A 26,922-nucleotide genomic window follows, 5' to 3' on the forward strand; every position below is an offset into this window, starting at 1 on the left:
GATTGCATGTTCCGTTATGGTAGAAGTGCTAAATAATCGTTTATCTTTAATTTTAACGCTCTGTTCTTATAAGACATATAGGCAGTAGCGTACATTCAATCTTGCTCTAGGGTGGGGGGGTTAACAATAATAATCGTTATCTTTTTTTTTCGTTGCACAGATAAATAAGATAAATAACTGCAATAATTAGATATTATTTTGTACAACTTTTTTACCAATTTACTTTTACATTACAGTAAATGAATAGCTATTGGAATATAAAAACAGCATAGTTAACAAAACTTCAAACACCTATCGATTTAATTATTTAATTATAATATTTGTATAGTTATATATTTTTAGCTCAAAGCATAATAATAAAACTACGAATATATTACACATCATCAATAATAAAACAATTTTTTTTTTTGGTCCTGGGGGGGTTTGAACCCGGATCCCCCCCCCCCCCCCCCGTATGTACGCCACTGCATATAGGTGTAGGTTATTTATATAAATTATCAGTTAATCTCTTGCAACATAAAATACAATATACTTTAAAGTATTTTACATGGTACATCATCTGAAACTATTCATTCATGTTAAATGCTTATAATAATTGATGACACGTCTATATTACATACAATATCAAGATTATGCTCGACATTTCTTCGATATTGTATAAATGGTAAAATTAATCATACACCGTTTGAACCAATCGATTAAATGGTTTTTATTGTTTCTTTTTTATGTTTTATTATACCCTGTTGGAGAATAAAATTAAAACAATGATCATGCTGTATACGTCTTTCAACTTATGCTCACATTCATCGGAAATAATTTTGAACGACTAGAGTACTGTCTTAGTTTCTCCTTATGGTGTTCCCTAGCAGTTATAAAAAAGTTACATTTTCAAACAAAGATGATAAAAAATTGCAAAGTTGAATGATACTTATACAAAATATGTTCACGTCAAAGTTTACCATCGCTAAATCTTTTTTAATTTGTATAATTAAATCTTTGTGCATTTATTCAATCTCTGCGGATCCATCCACCTTTTTGAATTATAAAAGTAATATGGTATTAAAAACATTTTACGTTGTAGAAATATGCGTGAACTACTTTTTCAGTTATGAAAATAATTACACTCAATAATATTTTTTGCATTTGTTATCCAAGTCCAAGAACTTACGTATGTAAAATACATTGTTGAAAGTTTGTTCAAACGTATAAATAATTCATATCAGTAATCGTTCATAACCGTCCGTTTCACATTTTATTGATATCAAGTCGTCTGTTTTCAGCTTCTCGACTCTACCTGCTAATGTTTTAATTGTAAAGATGTACACCATTCAATTTTATACCAAGTTAAAAACTAATCAATAACGGTTCTTTCGATACACGTACAGACAACACAGTTCAAATAATAAATGCCTAACCCGACAATATAATACTTCATTGACATCATAAGTAGGTCAAATTTTCAAAGGACCTGTCCAAGGTCCATCTTGCAACACCCCCTCTATAATATAATATGGGTACAAGACCCTTTTCTCCAGTTCTTGATCTTAGTTCGGCAGTGCACCGATCGTTAGATTAATCAAGGAGTTTCTTGTGACTTGTGATTATTACGTGCGACTATTTCACTTTTAAATTCATTTTTCGATTTGAATTTCCTGCGCGAGTGTTGAAAAGTGTCCAGTTTCAGTTCATCAAATCTTGTGTCTGTGTCACTTCATTCCAACCTCATTATACTCCTACGATAGCTATAAGTGTACAACTCATTGGCACCCGAATACTTACTATGGAACAAATAAATGCTATTTTATTTGGCTTGCCAGACTATTCAGTTGCACTGATCGGCTCTCGAATTTTGCGAACTCGAGAACCCTTCCTTAAACAAGGAAGAAGTTAATCAACCCATTTTACCCTATTCCATATCTCCCTCATTATTATCTATTATCATTACATTTGTATTTTTGGGTTATTACATAATAGTACATTAGTATAAATTAACTATATCTAGCTATAACTGGCTAATTTATCCAACTTTGCTCGGGATAGTTATTAATTATTTTTAATAATAAAAACAATTATTGTTTTTATTATTAAAAAGTACAAAAATGTGTAATTTTAATTTCACTAAGTACTAATCGGTTCTCAACATTTCAGGTTAACCTATCTTTTGCTAATACAAATAGATTTAATGGTTTCCCTACACGTGAGAATATGACATGTAGATGTGACTTGTTCACATATGACAAACATACATTTTTAAATCCAAATCGCAAATGGAAATTGTTTGGCCTTATGTCTTATTTATGGTCATCGCGAAAGTTAAACGAATAAGAAATGTAAATCTTTTGATTGTATTGGAGATTCTGACGGTATCAATGTTGTACATAGCAAATGGATGATTTCTCCTTTAAACTTTCCAGATAAAATGGTTACTTTAAAACACTCTCGGTAATATTTTTGATGACCAAACGTATACCATTGCATAATTCAGTTGGCATTTCTGTTACACCCAAAGAATTTAAAAATTCAGTTGCCAAAATTACGGTTTCGTTTTTATCAACTATTTTGATATCAAAATTAGCACGATTACTGAGCTTATTATGATCCAAGTTATTATTCAGTATATCTGGGAAAACATTCTTAATAAATTCATTTTTTGTCTGAATAATAGTACAGAAATTGTCTGATAATTCGATGCACTGTGTTGCACTTAGCATTTCATTTCACAGTTATGTAATTTAAGAAATAACCCGATTAGTTTTTTTTTTTTTTTAATTTTTTTAAATCTTGATTAGTGTAAGGACAATTTGTTTGTGGTCACATTAGACTTTAGATAATAGAAAAGTTCTTACTGTAGTCATGATTTAAATAAATCTAGTCTTGGATTGGATTACGTCAATTTGTATAAAATAAACTGTTTAAAATCAAATTAATTGCAACCTCGGTAATCTTACTTTTTTTTTCAAATACTTATACACTTAGTAAATAATACAATGGGATTACTATAATTTAATATTTTTGTCAGTCAGTTTTTTTTTTTTTTTTATGTGACCATGTTCTCCTACAAATAATCCTGATATTTTAGATATATTTATTACCAAATTACTAAGCTACACTGCTAAACTAATAATATTTTAAAATTAAATTGTGATTACTCATCTGTTTTATTCAATGTGTTCACCACCATATTTGTCTGAATCAAATCGCCTGAACTATTCTCCCCTATAACTGACCGTCATGAATTCAAAATATCCTAGTAAATAAATCGACAACACAAATACAATCAGCTGAGTGGGAAGCAACCAAAACTGATAAAAAACACATCATCCTAAAACAACTACCTGATGGTATCAGATCAAATACGTAGCTTTATAGTAAAATAACGCAAAGTTAGAGTTAAGTACCAAGCCACTAGGCTTCCATATCATAAATCAGCATATAATAAACTTGCCAACGCGCTTAAAAAAGCTCTTGTAAAATATAAATCAAATGCAATCGAACAAAAGCTATGCTCACTGTCATTGACGGGAATCTATGGAGAGAAACTAAGCAATTACTTAAATATAAAGCTGCTTCATCTCCACTGAGAAATGCTAATAACTCGTTTGCCATTTTAGATGTCGAAAAAGCAGAAATATTTCAAACTCATCTCTCTAAAACTTTTCATTCCCATGAGAACATTTCTATCCCATAACATACCAATAATGTCATACATTTCTTAAATTTAACTTTACCAAATGCTCACCAAGAAAAGTATTTCACACCTAAGGAAGTAAAAATTATGATTTCAAAATACTGTTGTAAAAAATTCCCAGGATTTTATCCGATAACAACGAATGTTACGAACTGTCTACCAAAGCTTCTTACTTATATTTTCAATGCTGTTTTAAGACATACATACTTTCCTACTCTATGGAAATTTAAAATAATGTTTGCCGGATAAACCTCCTGACCTTCTCATCTTACAAACCTATAAGTTTATTGCCATACTTCTCAAAAATTTGCGAAAAACTAGTCCTCAAACGTATTTCTCCATACATAATATCAAATAATATACCCCTATCTTCTCAATTTGGCTTTACAAAAAGAGCCAAATATAACGCAATACATCTGGCCCATAGCCTTTTCAGACATATCCCAGGCTTTTGATAAAGTCTGTCATGAAGGATTTCTGTTTAAACATTGTAAATTACTTTCTCCTTCGCTATTTTTGCTAATGGACTCATATCTTACTGACCGACATTTTCAAATACGTCAAGGATCATCCACTTCAAATATAGCCGTATTAATGCTGGAGTTCCCCAAGGAGTTGTACTCTCGTCTATATTGTTTTATATTTATATTTCTGATCAACTCTCTACACAAAATACTCTTGTTGCTGACTATGCTGACGACGAAGTCATATTATCAGTGCATAATAACCCAATAACTACTTCGAAAAATTTATAAACTCACCTAAACCTACTTTTTGAATGGTACACAAAATAGAAAATTAAATTAAAGAATGACAAATCCGTTCATACAACGTTTATCTTAAGACGCTGTCTTAGCCTTAATATAACTCTAAATAAATAAAATTATTGACGAAAATGTATTGGTTTCAATAATTATTTTATACAGATGTGTGCTTGTATTGTATTGTAGTTAAAATTATAATTGGTTTTATTATTCCTAATAACGTTTATTCATTTATTACATCTTAAATTGAAAATTAAATAATTTAAATTTCTAATTAACATCTTGCATTAGTTTAACTTTTAACTTTGATTATTTCATTAAAGGCATTTTTAATGTATTGAGATATTTTTAAAAAATTTCAAACAAGACTTGACAGGTTCATTATTTATGGCTCTAATAACATATATTAATAATATTTAGCTGTTTTTTTGTTTACTATGTTAAAAACAATTAACCAGGGCTTAAAACCGTTCCTAATAAAGTTGATAATCGGCTCCGACAGGAGCCGAATATTTTTTAAAACCGGTAACCGGTTATCGTTTAGTTTTGTTATTATGGTAACCGGTAACAGTTTCTTTAAGGATATTTAAAAAACTATAATAACCGTTAATCGTTTAAAAGCCAATGATAAGTTTTTTTGGGAATCGGTTACCGGTTAAACCGGTTATTAAAAATCATATTTTTCAATTTTTTAAACATATTTTTATAACCGATTATTTAGGCGATTCATGGGTTGATAATATAACTTTTATTATGACAAAATCAAAAACATAATATGCTTTAATTTGGTCGATTTCACTCAATTTCAATATTTATTTTTTCAAACTGCTTTAAAGTTTATAACATATTATGATCAAGAGAGTGATAATCAAAAAACTAAATTGCATAAAAAAAATTGTATTGTTATAATTTTCTTATTTATAACGGTAAAAAATCGAAATTAAATATAATTTTCTAAGATGACACTAAGATTGATATATTGCCACAAAACTTTTTGGTTATATTGTATATAATACGGTACCCCAAAAAATGGATGAGCAGATATTAAAATGACAGTATTAAAGTATCATAAATACTAAATGTACCCTTTATTATATTGCTCTATTCTATCAACTGTTTCGTAATAAGAATCAGCGTACCACGACGACGACGTTTATGACGGTAGTTATAATATATAGTTTTACCTATATATATATAAATTATATTCACAACAAATAAGCAATACTCGACGGCCACTTATTGGGGCTATTTGGGGCTAATTAATTATAAAAAATATTTAAAAATAGCTGGAAAATTAAATTCAACTATAATAGTATTATATAATCATGACATAATTTAAGTATTAATACCACGAAAAAACCGTTAATTATTTTGGTCGGGAATATGTTTTGGTTATAAAACCGTGATTGAAAATACGAGATAATCGCTTTGATGTTAATATTTAGATATTTACATTAACTACCAATAGCCAATAACCGCTTCCAGCATTCCAAAACTAAATGCAACTATCGGTTTTCGGTTCTCAAATTTACGGTTTTTACCGGTTTTCGTTGCAAACCGGTTAACCGGTTTTAAGCCCTGCAAATAACCTTAGGAACGCAGCAAATAGTATGATTACTTAAATTTGATAACCGTTAAATATTAACTCATGTCCAAATGAACTATAGGTTTTAGGTTTTAAGATTTAAAATCGAGTACTGTAATGTACGAAAAGTTCTATAATATGAAGAGTGCGTTTAATGTTGGCCAGGTAAAAATCTCCTGATTGTTTCAAATAAAAATAAAAAAAACAACAAATAGGATTAAGAAAGATATTTACCCTAATCCATCCAATAAGCTTATAACTACATTAGACACTGTAATTAGCAAATCCTAATGAATTATTTATGACAGTTCACGATAATCATCTTCTTACATGTCACCGATGGCTCTCATGCGAAAACCTAATTTTATCTCTTAGAATATAGATATTTTTATTTAATTAAACTGTTTATTTATTTCAGTTTTTGTTCGTTTATATAGCATTTCTTTAGACTTGTTAATTCTGGTAATCCATCGAACATATTTAAATCTGGGTTTGGCAACATTGAAAATATACATTTCAACGGTAAATTAAACTTGAATCAATCTAACCCGATTCAACTACAAAACTCTGATTAAATTGTATTCATAAAGCGATTGAAATCAACCTTAATTTAAAAATAAACCTAGATTAGTTAAACGATGAGTTAACTGGCCATTGATTATACAATCCTTAATGCTATTATCGTGTTTCGTCCATTTATACATTATACGAGTACGTGTCTCTCGACACGGTATTGTCTGTGTTATAATCGACGTTAATGACCGTAAATCATACTTGAAATGTTTATACAAAATAATTTATCATAACTTAAAATAATAGTATTGAAATACGTAATAACGACTCAAAGTAAAGCGATTAATTTTTAACTTGAAAACACTAGGTTTTTTTTTCTGCTAAATAAGTAACGCGTAAACATTTGTAAGTATGAATAATAAAATTCCAATTCGTTCACTCCATAAATACTATTAATTAGAGTAGATAATAAAATAATTTTCAAAATTAATTTTATTTAGAAAGAAAATGTCAACATCATGCTTTGTATAATACGTATACATTGTAGATAGGCGTGTATTTGCAAAATCCAATGTTTTCGATATTATATCTCGAAATACTTCTCTAAATCAACATAAATATATGACATAATCTGCATTTTCTATATTTTTAACTTCGTTTGTCAATAAATGCTACTGGTTACAATGATTTTTAGGTTTTCCAGTCAATCGTATTTAGTTAGCATTAACTATATATTTAAAAACCAAATATATATATATGTATATATTTTAAATATTTATTTTTTTTTTGTTGGTACATTTAATTCCATTAAAATTAAACTTTATATAGACTAATATTTTACCTATTACATATCAATTTTAATAAATAAAACAAACAAAAATTATCTACATACATTCGGACAATACTGCACGCATTTTGACTAAAAAATACTCGTTGTATTTTATATCGTACAGTATGAACTCTGTACATTATATAAAGTTCGAAATCAGGTATCGATTTTTTTACTGGTATGTCGGTAGTTTTCAGAATCCGTTTTTTCTTTTTTCAAATTAAAACTACAGATCGGATGTCGGTCGTATATCGAATATTGGAAATCGTTTTTATGAATTGACCTCTTCCAAGTTACGATTTAAACATCCTATTTGATTGTGGTGTAGAAGTTATTAGGTATGCCAACAATTTTGTTCATTTTATACTTTTACTCACATTTTAATACTAATTCTTGTTTCGTCTTAAATGTTTTAATTTCTTATAAGAAATTACCTAGAAAAACTGGTACATATACCCAAATGTTGACCTAATCACATTCACAGTTCATACACGGGATTGCCGTAATTTCATAAACTTTTATTATGAGTGGGATACGGAGTGATGTACCATATCGTTACTTTTTTGTATGACGTTTCCTTCCCTTTATTTTTCGTTTTTCGGACTTACGAATATTTTCCTAAAAATGTTCAACTTTAAGATTAAAGTACGCTGTAACATTGAACATGAGGGCACGGCATCGTAGTAAAACACTTTTGCGTGTTTTACGCTTACCGAAAACAAAAGAAATGTACGGTATATACATATATATTATCGGATATAATAACGGGTTTGAAAATAATCGATGATAATCGATTATAAATATTTATACGACCTCAACGAAAACGTAAATTTTAGTCGTCCTGGCCGTGTGAGCCATACCGATCGCTTCTGCATCCGGAAATCCGTAACGGATCCGCCGTCGAAGTCAGTGGTCGGGATGGGTGCCCGGTTCGAGATATCGTTTGCGTAGACATCCGTGTGCGGTGTACGAAGAATGGCGACGACCGTTCACGGATGGTTATCGTAGGGCTGCAAAAACACACGTACATTATATAAACGCTGTAATATACATCAATCAATCCGGCGCTTTTCGTTTCGATTTTTTATCCGTAGAACTACACCGATGCCAGGCGTGCTTGCGCAGCGTGTAGTCCGTCCAAAACGGTATTTGGTTCTTTCGCTTTTCTTTCGTTCGCCACGTAGGTTTAATACCGGTTGTTTTCGACAGAATTTTTCTATTTTTATAATCGTTTTGAGGTATATTTTTCGATCGGATTCAAATTGACGCGGGCGTTTCGTTCGCGCTTAATACATGTACATAACTGTGTCAGTTACTTTTTATCATTTGCAAAACATTTTTTTGTAACACGTTTAAATTTTATAGATAAAATATTTTAATTTTTGTTGGGTCTGTTAACGTTATCGATTCAACGTCTTTTTTTTTTTTTTTCCGTAGAAATTTGATGACTCCAGTATCTTTATGCGGTGTGTAAGTTTTCTTTTAATGCGGTTGCGGATCGAATTCCTTGTTCTGGCATCGTGTATTTTTTTTTTTTACACGTATTATAATTTACATTCAACGAACATATGTTAAACAATGTAAAATGGCCTACTGAGTTAAGCATGATAAAAAAAAAAAAATACAAAATAAAATTCATCATTATAATCCGATGGTTTTAAACGCAACCGTTTTTGTATCGAATTACAGTGTTAATAGTATATACATTCCATATCGATGAAAATCGATCTCGTGGATCCTTGTGAATATTGTATATATAATATATCCGTTATCTAAGTGTCTATAAAATAAATATATGATAACCAGTACATACCTATAGTAAAATAATATTTTTATATTGCAAATATCTAAATATTTTTTATCGTGTAATAACATTGTGGACAGTTGTTTAATTTCTTTTTTTAACAAACAGTAAAAAAAAAAGTTCTGTGTGTTTAAATCGTTTTTAAGTTCACATTCACATTTATCAAAATATTATTATATAGGTACTAATAAATATGTAGTTCATATTTTTTTTTTCTTTAAACTTATTTTAACATTTTTGTATTTAGAGCGTGTGTATCATACACAGATCACATATATTACAATGATCAAAGAAAATTCAAACAAAACTTAGTTCAATTTGTATAATTTATATTTTTGCTCACATATTCATTTTTGCACTTATTATAACATATTTGAAAAGCATATTTCTCTGTTATATAAATAACAGAAGGTCGAGATTTTTTTAATATAAAAGCTATAAAAGCTTAAATTTATTTGTAATCATATAATAAAGTTATAGTAAAATATAAATCATATATATTTATTAGAGTTATAATTTACTTATTTTGCAAGAATCGTAATGACTAATGCACTTAGTATCTACTTAATTTTCCGTTTCATTTTGAATTCCTTTAAGTCTCATAATTGAGTTAAGACATTTGACAAGGTACATTAAATTTTAGAATTATTTATTCAAGACCATAACATCATGCATAAGAAAATTTAATGTAATATTATTTTTAGACTACTGAAAATCTCACTTATTATATTTCATAAAAAAAACAAATTATTTTATAGTTGAAAATTCGTGTCCGATTAATTAAATATGATGAATCCATATACATTTAAAATTAACTAGAAAGTATACCACGTACACAAAAAAAAACTAATTATAGAGATGGTAAATATTAATTACTATACATATTTTCACATTTTGTCTTTAATAAATTATAAATATATTATATTGTAGTATAATTTACTCGTAGGCATACCGCATTCAGTGTAAGATGGTAAAGAATATATTTTTATAAATATGATACGTTTTTGTTGTAGTTGAATGGTACCACGTATTGTGCGCTTAAAAAAAAAAATAGACTTGAAATTGTAACAAACTTAAGGTGTATCCTTATTTTTTTACGAATGGCGATTTTTTCTTATTATTAACCGATAACCCGTGTTTAGAACTTTTCAATCATCATTTTCTTATGGCTAAACTCTTTTTCATTATTTTTATGTAACACATATCCGCGTGCCTTATGTCGTATGTTGTAATTTTGTTGGTCACTTATAAAAAAAAAAATTATTTATAATAATTATCTAGGTGTATATTGAGGTAAAACACGATTGCGAACGTTATACCTTTTCTATAACACGATTGCCGCTTATCAATGATTTTTTTTTTCTAGCCGAAAACTGAACAATTGCGAACGTTTTATTAGGCTACGTTGCCAAGTTTATAATTTCAAAATATTATGTTTTATTTGGTTCGGGAATTCAATTAAAACATTTTTTATTTTTTTAAGTAAAAACTATTCTATATTATATATATTATGAATAATACAATGTTACATTATTACATTATAACTACGTTACAAACTGAAATAAAATTATAAAAATAATAGATAATGTAAAATAAATTGAAAAAAGTAAAGTTCAAAATAATAATAATAAGTTTAAAATAATTTTTCTACATTTTTTTATTTAAATTTTTTCCTTGGTAGGAATTTCCAGTTTTTTGTAAATATAAAACAAGATTTTTTATGGATTTTATAATCATTGTAATTTCTTGTTGTTGATTTAATTATAGATTTATCTTTTTTGGCCATAGGATTGTGAACATTCGGTGTCCCGCACTTGTAATGTTTGCACGCGTAATTTTCGCTCCGTCTACCATTTCGTTTATCTATAGTAAAACTGAAGTTTAAATTAAATTTTAAACGTGTCGATTCCAAAAAAAAAATTGTTCTTATAATAATAACCACGTACTCCCCCTCTTCAGGGACTTCCCCTTAACAGGGAATCAAGCATATCATGAGTATAACGTCATTATATAATGCCTTCCACAAATTCCTGAAATAACCCGTCATCGAACAAAATTACTGAAACCAAACATAAAGACGAACTTTGCCCAAACAGATTAGATACTGGCCATGATACAAATGCTAGATTACCTGCAAATAAAATTATAAACGAAAAAAAAATTATCAGTAGATACATGGGTTCAAGCCATGCCGACCTGTAGATATCGATAATTGGCAATTAGTCATCTCACCTACTAAGCGTATAATTTCTCCAGGAACGTCACCAAATCCAAAATTATCGAACATTCAAAAGATATTCTCTATTCCAAATCGTTACAGTTCTTTAATCGTCGAAAATAACATAAATAATACAAACAATATTGATACAGAAATGGAAAACGATGATATTAGTATCAGAGCACCTCCACTCATATTTATTAAATCAAATATAAATAATTACCAACAATTCTGCGAAGCAATTAAAAACCTAACTACCCCACCCATGTAATTCTCATGCAAAACTACGTCAAACAGCTTAAAACTTGTTACATTAAATTCAAACTCATATAAAACGGTAATTAGATACCCCAAAGAAGAAAATGTTAATTTTTATACATATCAAATAGGCTTCTCCAACGATATCGATAATCGTAATATATCGTACGATATATCGATAATCGAAATATATCGGGTATTCCGGGTTAAAAAAAGCAATACTAGTCACTACCTAGTACCAATAAAAAGGTACCTATTACCTAACCTTTTTTTGTAGCACCTACCACATAATTCTGTATACCTACTACCTAATTAAATGAGTATTGAGTATTTTTTGAGTAATTTTATTATGATAGTCATAGAGATATCGGAATATCGATATCGATGTTTTGATTTATCGATATATCGATACCTAAATTGTTTTTTCGATATCGCGATTCAATATTGCACAATTCAAAACGATATCGATATTCAAAAATATATCGTTGAAGAAGCTTAATATAAAATATATGAGGACAAACCTTACCGTGTAGTTGTAAAAAATCTTCACCCATCTATTTCAATCGAGTTTATCAAAGAAGAATTAGGGAACTGCGGTTTCTTAGCTCGGAACATAACTAATGTTTTTCATTATCAATCAAAAACTCCCTAACTACTATTTTTTGTAGACCTTAAACCAGCTATCAACAACAAGGAGATCTTTGAATTAAAATTCCTCTGCTATACAAATACTAAAGTAGAAGCTCCTAAAATAAAAAAATAAAAATACCACAATGTATGAACAGCCAAGACAATGGTCATACACACTATTACTGCAATAACATACTTCGTTGCGTCTGTTGTGGCGATCAACATGCCTCTGACATCTGTACAAAAACCAAGGACCTTTCAGCGAAATGTGTGCTTTGGTTTGGTGACCATCCAGCGAATTATAGAGGTTGCCCTTCTCTCAGGAACATTCAAAATCATTCAAATTCTTCTCAAGCAAAAAAAAAATCATCTCAACAATAATATCAGATACCAAGAAAATAATGTACCATTCCACCTCAGTCGTAACATTACCTCAGAAAATCAAAAAGAAACCCATTCCAAACCTATCTTACGCTCAAGTGGCTCAAAACAAAAATACAAATACGCCAAAAAATCAACCCCACTTAAATACTACTACTCAACTAACTGCTCAACTTACATCATTTATAAACGAAATAAAATCACTAATTACTTCTCTCATATCGCTACTTACAAAAGTAATCGACAAAGTCCTAGATAAAAAATGACCTCAAACCCAATTAATCATTCTTCTTCATCAATATTCCTATTAAATGCCAATGAATTAAAAAAAAAACATGGTAATTAAATTTTCTACCTTATCCACAATAAAAACATAAATATAGCCCTCATTACTGAAACGCACCAATCAAAATCTATAAACATAAAATTCAATGGCTACTTTAGTATTAAAGCTGACCATCCTATTGGTACATCCCATGGGTTCTGGGGTAATAATAAAATTCTCACTTTTTTATAATTAAATGCAAAATATCAGTAAACCGTACCTACAAGCGGTAAATATCAAAATATAAATAAATCATTTAAACGTTACAAACTCATCAGCTTATTTTCCTCTAGGCCAACAAATCACAGAACCCAAATTACAAACATTTTTCCAAAGTCTCGGTAGCTTTTTTATAATAGGTGGAGATTTTAATGCTAAACATACCCAGTGGGGTAGTAGATACACTAACACAAGATTTAGATCATTTCATACTTCAATACTAAAAAATAAATTGTCATTTATTTCCCCTGGTGAACCAACTTATTGGCCTACTCATGAAAACAGATCTCCCAATATTCTCGATTTTTTTATAACCCAAATTCCAACTGGTTTAAAATACTATATAAAAACCTAAACCACCTATCAAGTGACTATTCTCCCATACAATTAACCTTAGGAGCCCTACCTGTTTCAGTCCCTGGACAGTCCTTTTCATCAGGCCCCATTGACTGGAAACTACTTCAACAAAAATTAGACAATTCACAGTTTCTCATTTTTCCACTTGAGTGTCCTCTAGATATAGACAAAGCAATCTCTATACTAATTAAGTAAATTCAAAATATAGTATCAAGTTCTTCTTTCCGGGGTTAGTAAATTGAGTTACTCGTATAAAAATTTAAGTGGTAATTTAAAATATGGTGAAATGCTGTTTTTTTTATTTAAAATACTTTTAATTATATCAACACAATTATATACTACGTACATTAAACTTACATTTATCCAGTTATCTCATATTACATCCAGCGTTGTTGTAGATAGTTAGGTACTTATAAAAATGTCGCGTAATAATTCTGAGCGAAATATAATAATATTTAACGACGTAACGATAAGATACACTTACCTATCGTACTCGCTGAATTTATAACTATATCAACGATTATATTTATAATTTAAATTCATTTAAATAAATTTAATACATTAAATATTTTAGACGGGACTTAATTTGCCGCGTTAACTGTTAAACGAGGGACTCAGTTTACATATTTAAATTTTATACGTAGGACTCATTTTACCAACTTCAATATTATTATTGGGACTTAGTTTACCTATTTCGAAAAAAGATAAATTCGTTTGGGACTCAATTTATCTACGCCCCTTCTTTCCATACCTGAAATAATAACCTACTAAACTATCATACTTCACATTCTTCGTTCTTATTTAATTCTATAAAAACAAAACGTCAGACTAGATCATTATGGCAAAGAACAAAATATCCTATACACAAAACTATTTATAACCATCTCATAACTGATTTAAAAATTCAATTAGCAAATTACAGATCCGAACAGTTTAGTAAATATTTAACTACTCTGAGTCATAACAATGACTTCCTCTGGAAAACAACCAAATGACTAATCAATCATCGTGATAATACACCTCCACTTGAATGACCTGACAAATCATTAGCTATTTCTGACGTAAAGAAAGTAAATATTTTTGGTAATCACCTATCCTCTATTTTCTTTCCTCATTCTGATCTAAATTTTACTCCAGATCACACCAATCTAGAAAATTCATTTTTGTCTTCCCCTTTGCCCATGTCTCTTCCTGGAAAACCGATTTCCCCTGCTGAAATTGTTTCAGTAATCCACAAGCTTTGGCCAAAAAAATCACCCAGTCATGACCAAATTATAAATAAAATAGCCAAAAACATATCAAAAAAGTCAATCATGTTTCTTACTCATATCTATAATGCTATGCTTCGTTTGTCTTATTTTCCTCCTACATAGAAAAATTAAATTATCATTATGATCTTTAAACCAAATAAGCCTAAGCACCTCATCAGTTCTTATTGTCCTATCAGTTTATTACCCACTTTTGCAAAGCTTTTCGAAAAATTAATTCTACATAGAATTACAATAATAACAATAATACAATAATACAATAATAATACAATTACACTAATAATCGACCAGCATAGCATATTACCAAAATCACAATTCGGTTTCCGTCGCAAACACAACACAATCCACCAAATTCATAGAATCACATATAAAATCTCAGACTTTTGACCGTGTTTGGCACGACGGGCTTCTGTTTAAACTAAAACACTTTCTCCCTTCGCCATATTACTTAATCATCAAGTCATATCTTGAAAATCGGTCTTTTTTCATTCGCCAGAAAAATAGTTATTCGACTGTTCATAATATTAAATCTGGAGTTCCTCAGGGTAGTGACCTTTCACCTATACTCTGTATACCTATACTCTATACCTTTACCGCTGATATACCTACAACAAGCATACATTTTAAATCTTCCTTTGTAGTTATACAAACATATTCGTGATTTTCCGGAACAAAAATAAATTGTTCTCCATTAAAATAACAAAAATAATTTTCCACCAGTTTCAGTTGAGCTATTGCTTCATTTAATGATGTGGGAAAAACAGGATATATTTTACGTCGCTTATCGTACATCGCTTTACGCACAGATTGTATATCACTGTATCTTATATCTGTCGGATTATCTTTAATTAATTCAGTTCATATAATTTTTATTGGCCTGGTAAAAATATTTTCATCGGCTTTTCTTTTACAATACTCTCCTAAGATGTGTCGTTCAATTTTTTGTTGGCTGTTAACCAAATACTTATGCTCATCAGTTAACTGATGTAGAGACTTCTTATCCGAAGTTGTTGTAATACCAGTAGAGCATTTTTTTTTGTCTGTACAGACTCATTTGATGTAACTATATTTACGTTTTCTTACGAAACTGTATTTAAAATTAAGTAAGAGAGCTAACTCCCTTCTTTTTTCGGACATTATTATTTGAATTTGTTCCATAGTTTATTGAACAGAACGAAACGAACACGACACATGACAAACGAAAATGACAAATAATACTGTACGACTATACAAATCGATCTGGTTTTCCATCAAATTAACATAGATATACCTACTATAGATAAATTGTATATTAGTAACCCACCTATCTTATCGTCCGGCGTAATAGCAAAAAACCATTTATATAAATATAAATACAGTATGTAAACGATAACTGAGAACACTCAATATCTTTACGTAAAGACCTAAAAGTTGAATTCTGACTTTTTGTTGGTTTTTATGACATAAAAATGTGTATTTTTACAAGTTTTTAATTTTTTTAACTTATATATGATATATGTGATATGAAAAAAGGTCCGTTCGGAATCGTTCCATTCACAATCGTATAGTACCCGAATATTACGTCTATTTTATTCCTGTTTTTCTTCTTTTTCTTGCCAAATTTTAAAGGTAATTTTATATAACACAACTAAAGCTTTAGCATGCAAATTTTATTTTATTTTTATCGTGCGTCAAAAAACGATTAAGAATCAAAATAACTAAATATCGATATCATGTATAAACACCTAAAAACATCAATATTAAACGTCAAATTGGTCAGTTAAAATCGTCGAACGTGATCGTAAATCGAAAAAGAAAATCAATTGCACTGACGACAAATGTTACTGATTCCTGTTAGTTAAATATTCTTTCAATCTTATTTTAGATTTGAGTTCTATCTAATATTAATGGGAGCATTTTACTGTATTAACAAAAATACGAAGAAAATTATGCGAATGAGATTATAAGAATTATAATGTAATATAATAATATAATAATAATATTGTAATTTAATTATAAGAAATTAAAATTTAAGTTGAAGTGAATTTTTGTAATCAAAATAATAAAAGATGCAATTAATAAATTATTATTTAATAAAATGAAATAAGTAATTTTATTTTAATTTCATCGCGTTGTAGGTGTGCAAAAGAGTGAATCGTTTAAAATATATATTTTAGAGCTGTAGAATGCAAATGGCATAATTTTTCGAAAACCAATTCTTGATGGGTAAACAGTTACCTTTATAAAAACCTTTAGTAACCTAAATAAAAACCTACGTTTTTCTAAAACGGTAACCTTATTTTCAATATCACTAAAAAAACCTGATAACATTTATTTATGTGATAATGATAATCGGTGGATATCAAACAACTTTGGGCTCCGGTAGGAGCCGATTACCTTGTGTCGATTTTAAATCTTGATTTTTAATTAGTTTAATTGATTGGTTTAAAATTAGTATTTTTACTGTGTATGGCCATAGTCAAGTATTTTAGTAGATAAATTATTGCATATAATCTACACTGTATATATGCACCACGATACGTACATACAAAAATAATTATACCGTTTTACGTGTATATGCAGACGTTCAGTAATCGTATATTCGCGTCTCCATGTAATGATTTACATCAGTGTTTTAAATTTTGAACACGAATCATAGGGAATGGGAAATATATGTTAACATTAATTTAATTTAGTTTTTTTTTAAATCATTCATCTATTTAATGGCCAAATCAGAAAATAAAATAAAATATTTAGAACAATTGTATTCTTTTTTTATTATATTTCACGATTTTATTTTATTTTCTTCTTTATATGTAATTGAATGTAATTCATATTTCATGGTATTATTGTTACGTGTAGTTGTGAGCGCGTAATCAGGTATTAAAGTATCGGATAGAAAAAACAAATGCGGATGACAGACCAGTCGGACTGTGACTCTACATCAACGTTAACTTTGTCACTTGTCATATTACGCGTATGATATGCGATTATTGTATGTTATATACTTGTCTTACTTGAATAGGTCCCTATCAGATGTATCGAATATCAATGTTATATACACCGATTTCACCAAAGACTTAAAATTAATCGCCAAATCTTCTTCGTTCCACAAAATTCGCATTTAGCACTTATATTATTTTTAATTTTTATTAATAATATAACTCATCAAAACAGCTCTATACTAATGTTTGCTGATGATATCAAAATTTTTCACAAAGTTAACTGTTGACTTGAAGATGAGTTGCTACAGTCTGACTTAATAATCTTTATAAATGGTGCATAAATAATATCTTCACTCTAAACATCAATAAATGTGAGATATTAACATTTACTAAACCCCGAAAAATTAATAAATTTGACTATTTATCAACGGAGACATGTGGTCTATGAATCCAGTCAAGAATTTAGGTATTTTGTTCGATCCTTAACTGTAATTTGATTGTTAAATTAACAATACATTTATTAGATCCAACAAAATGTTAAGTTTTACTATACGGAATTGTAATGCCTTCATTGATGAACATGGCTTAAAATGCATTTCCAGCTGTGAATATAACTAAATCATAGTAGTAGTCCCTATTCAAAATGAGCTATACATTTAAATTAGAAAAAATAAAGCAAACATTTTTATGCTTATTTCATACAAATGTGCCATAGCTATGGATTCGCACTCTTCATACTCCTCGCTCTTGTCCAGACAAAACCTTGAAACAGTGAAACAGTCGATTAGACTTATACTTTTCGTACGAAATTTTTCCGGAAAAATGATTTCTGGATTTTCAAGCCCTGATTTCTTGTTTTGTTTTAATTTCATGTCCCTACACGTAGCACTCGAATTAAAAGTGCATTTTATATAAATATGGAAGTTACTGAATTTGCTAACAACTACCCCAGTAACAGAATAATGCATAATTACTAATGATTTTTTTGTCTCTCCAAAGTCACTTATTCAAAACTTATTGTAATTTCATTTTTAATAATATGTCATAAATTTATTACTATGTTATTTTTCTTATCTTAAATTTCTCATTTAAATATTGAGCGATTGTTTTTGTTATCATATTTATATTATAGGCCTTGACCCGTTTAAAAATATATTGTATTATAATATACGATTATAATTGTTTACTTTTACCCTTTTATATCGGGTCGAGATAAACAAACGAAAATAAGAAAGAAAGAGAGAATATGTAACGATATTCGGTACATATATATATATATTATAATATCTTGTTATGATTTTTTTAAAGTTTAAATATCTATTTACAGGACGTAATCGATGAATATCTGGAAAGGTCAAAACGTCGAGGATCGGACTATAAAGAAATTGACGCCAAATGTTTGCGGTGGCGACCCCGTTCAGCTCCAGCACCGGCCGGGCCCACATGAAATATACCCGTGTTCAGTGAGTATATGATAATTATTTATTTAATTTTTATTAGTAGCGCAACCAGAATTTGTTTTTGGAAAGGGTCGATACATTCCATAAATAGCTCCTCAGACCCACAGACGGTGTTTGAGGAGAAAAGCATATGCTCTTAGCCTCTCCGATCCCATTGTAATAAACTCTCAGTAGAGTATTTAATCTAACTTCAAATAATTCTGTAAATATACCAATAGTAATAGTTGCTTATAGATTAAGTTACTATGTTTGCACTTTCACATAGTTACAGTTTATTGATGTAGAAACTGAAACTTAGGTATATACATTAAATTTGATTTTAATAAAAAATACCCATATTTCGAGAAGGAGTTTAAACTTTGGATCCATCCTCATAGTTATGCCAATAACTTTACATGAATTATACATTATATTTAATGATGCGCGTCGTTATACAGATTTAGAATATTATATAATTAATGCATATGCCTACATTTATTTTTATGTACCAGACAAGATACAATAATGTAGAGTATTATTAAATAAACAAGGACATTTTTTCAACGTTCAAAACTCTTCTTTACTGCAAATTTTTATTTTAAAATATATATACTCGTATATTACACTATTTATACACTATGATATATCACTTTCGTAAAAAAAAAAAAAAAACCTTTTTTGATGTTATTTGTCATACCTATTAATTTTATTATAATTTTATTATAATATAATTATAATTTTATTTTAATATAATATAATAATAAATTATTATAATCAAGGTTTGATTAATATTTTTTTTTAATTTAATATTTTTAAGTGAAATATTTTTTTGAAATAACCAATGTATAAAAATTAACTATTGAATCAATTCGATTAATTAGTTGTAACTATAAGTATTATTCATTATGATTTACAGACTGTAGTTATAAGTAACCGCTTCACCAAAATGTCGGTTCACTACTATCTATATTCATAAAAACTAGTAATTCCCAAACTAAGAGTCTTAAGAAAACAGCTTAAAAATGTAATGAATATTAATTATATAACTGGAAATAATAAACTTAGAATTAAATCAAATTATTAAGAAAAGAATATAAATTTATCTGGTGACTTAACTTTCAACGAATATATTATGAGTATTCTCAGTCGTAACAAATCATTACGAATATTTAATTTCTTATAATATAATTTTTGAAAACTCAGTGAACCCACTTATTTGAAAGTGTTTTATTATTCATTGATACGTTCATTAGTATGTATAAATCAATAATTAATTAAGTCTTTATTAATTTGGCCATATCTAAAGAGTAGAGTAGTTTTATATATATATATTTTTTTTTCATATTATGAGGAATAATTAACAAAAATTGACACTTCATCAAGTACATTAACCAAATAACTTATATTTCAATCTCACTACTGATTATAACAAATTGGTTTATCTCACTTATCAAATGTATGTATAAATATAAATATAAAAAGAATTCTAATTCAAGAAATAATCAACTATAGGATAGTATTCTATATTGGTGATTCTTTAGTTTCTTCTAATACACCACGCCATAATCTCAGCTTTACGTACACATTTTATGTAAAATTAGACAAACAAAATTATAGTCTTTATGCTCCCTTAAATATAACTTAATTAAATAATAAATCTTTGAAAAAATTTATATTTTTTCGATAAATTTAAAAATTTTAAAATAAAATTTATTAAACAAAATACTATTAATATATCTTCGGACAATGCTTTTGAATTTATTCAATTGTATCAAAAATATTTTACTTGAATTTAGCAAGTCTTTATTTATTCTTAATTAATGAGGAGGGGACACTCCTTATCACACAGATAGATTTGCAAATCTACATGGGACGCGTGTAATTAATGAGATTGAGAAAAATTAATCTAAAATTATTTGTGTGATCTATTTTAATTAATACTTATAAATTATTTATTACTCATTTTATATTGGGTTTTTATTCATGCATTTTCAAAAAATTATTTTACTTCAGGATATGAAATTAAATGTTCATCATGTAGCTTGAAAAAAGTAATAAAAATTAAAAAATACTAAGTTTTGTTTTAAGTAACTAAGTCAAACCAATTGCTCTAAATGCATGTAGTACATAGGCCACGACAAAATCGAACGAAGGAAAGTTAAGAGTGTTTGGAAAAAAAGTGATAAGGAAAATCTTCGGTTCAAAGTGCAGTAACAATGGAGTGTATGAAATGAGAAAGAACGAAGAATTGGATAATCTCTACAAGGAACCTACTATTATAAGGTTCCTAAAGAACACGAGGATAAGTTGGACCAGACACGTATTTTCAGAGGGAAATCAGAGGGAATAATTGGATTAATAGCTTAATGGAAACCCAACACTAAGAGACCTAGAGGATATCCTAGACAACGGATAACGATATATGGATAGAGTACTAGAATACTTGAAACTCCTAAACGTTAGGAACGCAGAAGACTGTGCAAATAATAGAGAGGGATGGAGAAAATATATTGTTGCGGTGATGGGTCTTAAAGGCCTGTAAAAATCCAGAAAGAGAAGTTTTGTTTTATAGTTATATTGTATTATTTTTTCTACGAAAACGTATATTTATTATAACTTCAAATAAAATGAGAATATTTTTCAAAATACAAGTTAATAATAAAAATAAATATTCAGTCTAAAAAAAATAAAGAACTCAGTGAGAATACATTTTATGTGATAATAAAATAATGTCGTAATTTAAAAAATAATCGGTGCGAAAAAGTTAAAATCTCACTGAAACTTAAGTGGATCATCAGTCCGATGAATGAGTATTGTAAGTGTACGTTGGTAGGCAAGTAGTCTGTTTTTATATATATGTATATATATATATTTTACATATATGTATAATTTATGTTTTATATTTACGTCAAGTTCTCAAACCGTGCTTGAAATAAGAAATACGTTTTTATTGAAACGTAAAAAGATAAGTACCTAGTGATTTTGTTCCAAGTGGAGCGTGTATGTAACTGTTTCGACGATAAGTAAATAAAAAATATTATCATTTAATTATTTTGTTTTACTCCGTTTATAGAAATAACCTAACATTTTGAGAAAAAATAATAAAACTGCAAGGAAAAATTATTTGTAAGTCACATTATTATTTATTTTATACCATCATCATTATTATTATAATTATTATTATTATTATACATTTGGTCCCTACCACTATACATTGCTCCACGGAAGAAAAATAAATTCTACACAAACAAGGTATAATTAAAATAATATTTTATTGTACCGTACACTTCTGCAGATATTTACATTTATATTAAAAGTTTTAATTGTAAAAACAAAACAATTGTTTGTTGTAGTTTTATTATTCGCATTGTATTGTTTTACTGCTGGACCGTGTAGCTAACTTAATTTTTTTGATGGACATTTCTAGTTATTTTTATTTGACTTAGCGGTGTTTAATTATTCATCTGGGCATGAGTATACTTATTTCATTTGTTTCAAGTTTTGTCACTTCACATTTGTTGCGAGTTAGGTGCATTAATGTTTGGCAACACTGACGCAGTTATTTATCAAACTTATTTTGGTTGTATTCGTCTAAAATTAGGGCACTTTTTGGCTAAATTTTAAACAATTCAAACGTGTTTAATTTTTTCCAATGATTTAAAATGCAATTTTTTTTTCTTCTGACACATGACCGTGCCAAATGTAAGCGAATAAATCCCCAAAGCACGATAAAACCGTAATTCATTCAAGTTAACCTTATACCTACTTAATTTATTCATTTTTAATTACATGGAAAACCGTATTAAGGGGTTTTTATTTTATTATTTTTTATTTTTTATAAAGAGATAATACGTAGAAAAAATAATGTTTGAAAAACAATATTTACACCAGTCACAACAGATTCTTCGTTGCCGTAAAAACTGATTTATTTCAATGTACTACTCATTATAATTTAATTACGTCAAAACCTTGGTTATCGCATCAAACGAATAATGTTAATGTATATTTGTACGCGAATCGATTATATAACTTTAGCTAGGGAAATATTATGTAGTTTTCGAGAAGTATTTAGCGTAGTGCGCGTATATAAAGCGTCTGGTAAACTCGAGACGCAGTCGGAGGTGGGAGATGTGAAAAGGAAATACATTTAGAAAATTGGCTCAACGGGATACCGTATGTATTTAAATGTATATGGCATACTTGTACGGGAATAATGTAAAATATAAAATAATAAAATAATATAAAAACGTTTGATTCCCTCCATCCAAAATAGATCAATAATTGTTATAGAATTGTCATGAATTCGAGATAATAAACCTTTCAGTTTTTAATTACATTTTAAAATATGAATATTTAATTTACATTTTAACTTTGAAGAATTTCAATTTATGTGCTGGTACGGAAGAAATGTTGGGTATGATATAGACCACGAAAGCTCCTCCCTGAGTACGTACCTCACGCCTTAAATGTTTACGCTATACTTCTCAATCAGTGGGTAAGATTGATTTCCCTGTTGAATTCTAGGGATTGGGCTGTTAAAAAAACTATGACGAAATCGGTTTCAGTATCTTTGTACCTACATACATATATGGTTCGACTGCGTGTACACACTTCGTTGACAACGATGGAACATTCGAGTGCTGAGTGTACGCTATGCGATATCATTTGAACCGCCTGAAGGAGTACCGATATAATATAGGGTCTTCCGGGAAAGTGGGAAAACTGTCACAGAAGCGTAAAACAATGTATTTACAAAATGTCATTATTGAAAAAAAAACTGATTACATTTTATGTTTATATTAGTGTCCAAAATATCAAGTCTTAAAATGTACGTCCATAACATTTCCCACACCTCACCTCTAAAATCGAAATAGTGTGCGAGCCGAAGCTATCAGACCTCCAATTACGGCTACCGTTTAAAAAAAAAAAAAAATTATCGAAAAATAACTAACGCGACCCCTGGTTGGCTTTTTAACAATTTGTCAATGTTAAGCGAGACTCATTTCCGTTCTAGAAATGTATACATTACGGCAGTGGCGTATCCAGGATTCATTTAACGGGGGTGTTTTAAAATTTAATCAACTCACGGTAATTGGGGGGTTCTGCCCCCCCCTCCGCATTACATTAATAAATACCATGTGTTTATATAAATGATTAAATTAAGACAGTATATGTAAAATCTACAAGTTGTATACAACGTTTATTCAAATTATACCGTAAGTAAGCTTGCAATTTGGTGTAACCTAACCATAAAATACGGTTGATGGGGGGGGGTATTCTAACACCTACATCACCCCCCCCTAAATACGTCCCTGCGTGACGGACATTAAAGTAACCGTTGGACTCCGATAACGTACATTCTGTTTTCAGTGCGAAAAAATTATGAAAGCACATTTCCGTGCGAGTTATTTCGAATGTTAGCGTTTTCCTAGAAGGACCTCTCGCAGTATTTATAAATCATCCCGGTACGAAACGTTATGCACTTGCTCACACGTTCGTACGGACGACCGAGAACCGGGCGCGATATCCTCTCGAGTGTAAGTACGGCGGGGGAGGCTGATGACATTTTGTACGGCGTAGGTGGCGGTCGGTAACGCAGACGTGCCTCGTAATACATTTATTGTCTGCGCTCGGACGGGAGCATCTGCGTGTATTACCCGGGCGGCCTTGCAGTCGTGTACTTGCGCCGGCCGCCTTGTAATATAATTATGCCGCGCCGAACAACGTACACTTCACCGGTGGGCACTTCCCTGTTATCTCCGTGTCCGTCCGTCTGGTTTCGGGACGAGGTCACCGCCCTGTGTTAACTTTCCACCACGGGCGGCAATTCGGATGATCCATGCCGTCCGTACCTGTATAAAACACGATCGTGTTATCCGATAGATTTATAACACATTCGTGGTCTGCATCGGTGTTTCTCAACTTTTTTAATGTGGCGAACCCCCTTTTGGAATTTCAATTTTTTAGCGACCCTTACATATTTTTTTTTTTTATATATATATACTCGCATAAATTATTATTAATAATTAATACAGACCTTATAAATTAAACTAAATATCTAAATAATGATTCACGCCGAAGTGCCTTCACTGGTTGGTTTTTCCATCAAGTCACTCATGACACTGCACTAAAGAAAACATCCATTATGCTTATTGTACATTTTCTTTTTTTTTTTTTAGATAGTTTGTGTAAATTCTAGTTTTAAAAAAAAATAATTTATACTAAAAATACTATAAATTGCATACTGCATAATTTATATAGGAAACATAAAATACATATATTTCAATTATTTTTAATTAAAAAAAAAAAAAAAAAGTTTACCAAATATTTTATTCTATAAATATACTTTTAAATTAAGGTTCTTAATAGCTTGGTTGTTACTGTTGATATGAAAATATTTCGCCAATTCTTGGTTTAATTTACTTTGTTAAACTAATTCTCATAGCTGATGAAATGTCCTGTCAATTTCTGTTTTAATATATAATTATAAGAGTGTATACTCGCAATATGTAATAAGGTAATATTTTTTGGTTTTAATTTTTCATAACTTTATTTTACTATTGGAACTTTATAATTTTTGTATTGATTTAAAATTTAAATCATATGTGACCCTAAATAATAAGTTGGCGACCCCCAGGTTAAGAAACATTGGTTTGCATGATGATTTTAACACTATCGCGTACCGCGTACGATGATACGATAATACGCGGCGGTAAACCTATAACGTTAATAATATCACGAGTTCAATATTTTGAATATTTTTTTTTTTTTGTATGAATTACTACTCTGAAGTTAAATTTTTAAAAGGCAACACGTCTCGAACTAGGTAATCGTATTCCATTCGTGTTCTACAACAACAGCTGTGTTTAAGAAACGTCTGGAGTGCTTTGTCCGTCGTCCGTTAAAAGCCATTATCTGCATCGTTATGCCAGAATGTTTTTACACCGTCTGTGCCGGAATCAAGCAAATTGATTTGTTAAATTTATAACTGAAACTATACAAAGAATACATTTTTTACTCCGTAATCAAGTGGTTATCGTCTAGACGACGGAAGGATATAGTCTCGAGACTGCGTATTGTCAAAAGGACTATTATAAATTCTACGAGCAATACATAATGTCGCACTCGATCGTACTTTTATACTAATATATATATATATGTACACAACTACGACTCGAGTTCCTTTTTCCTCGTCGTTCCTCGTCTGACTGTTTACGGGTGTTTGAATTCTACCTCTGCGCCACAATATAAAACGCCATCGTACACACAAAAAGATTTACCTTGACGGCGGAGGGATCGTATTTAGACATGCGTAGAAAGAAACGACGTGAAAACCAAAGCCGCGCGCGTGTAGTCGTTTCCATCGAAAATCGGTGATCTCGAGCCAGACATAACGGCGATGACTGCTATTGTACCAATCGTTACGTCCTGCAGCAGTGTATTTATATCACAAAACCTGATAATTTTAATTTCTTATTGAGTTAACAGTCTTTTAAACAATCGAGTAGATCTACGAAATCTTTCAAGAATCCCACAATTTTGCTCATCTGTTTGTTCAATGAAATTATACTGTCACCGATTTGTCAAGCATTTTTCACAACTGCCCATTAAATAGATTTGGAATATCTTCGGGTCAACAATAGGCATTGATATTAACGACCGAATCTTATGGTACACCTGGAATTCTATTTTAAATGTAGCTTCGAAATTACTTCCATCG

The 26,922-nt window shown here is 29.5% G+C and overlaps 1 protein-coding gene across 3 annotated transcripts in view; it reads left to right on the plus strand.

The window, feature by feature from the left end:
* Positions 1 to 26,922, plus strand: part of LOC112694250 (histone acetyltransferase KAT7-like) — a 100,975-nt gene that overhangs the window by 64,014 nt on the left and 10,039 nt on the right. For all 3 annotated transcript variants that reach the window (XR_003149551.1, XM_025569664.1, XM_025569665.1), the window contains one exon: positions 19,091 to 19,226. Coding sequence is in view for 2 of the 3 variants with exons in the window: in XM_025569664.1 (XP_025425449.1) it covers positions 19,091 to 19,210 (120 nt within the window). In the remaining variant the exon portion in view is untranslated. The remainder of the gene's footprint in view (positions 1 to 19,090; positions 19,227 to 26,922) is intronic.

This window comes from Sipha flava, unplaced genomic scaffold, assembly GCF_003268045.1.
Source record: "Sipha flava isolate LNK unplaced genomic scaffold, YSA_version1 126_pilon_pilon, whole genome shotgun sequence".
In the NCBI taxonomy this organism is placed as follows: Eukaryota; Metazoa; Arthropoda; class Insecta; order Hemiptera; family Aphididae; genus Sipha; species Sipha flava.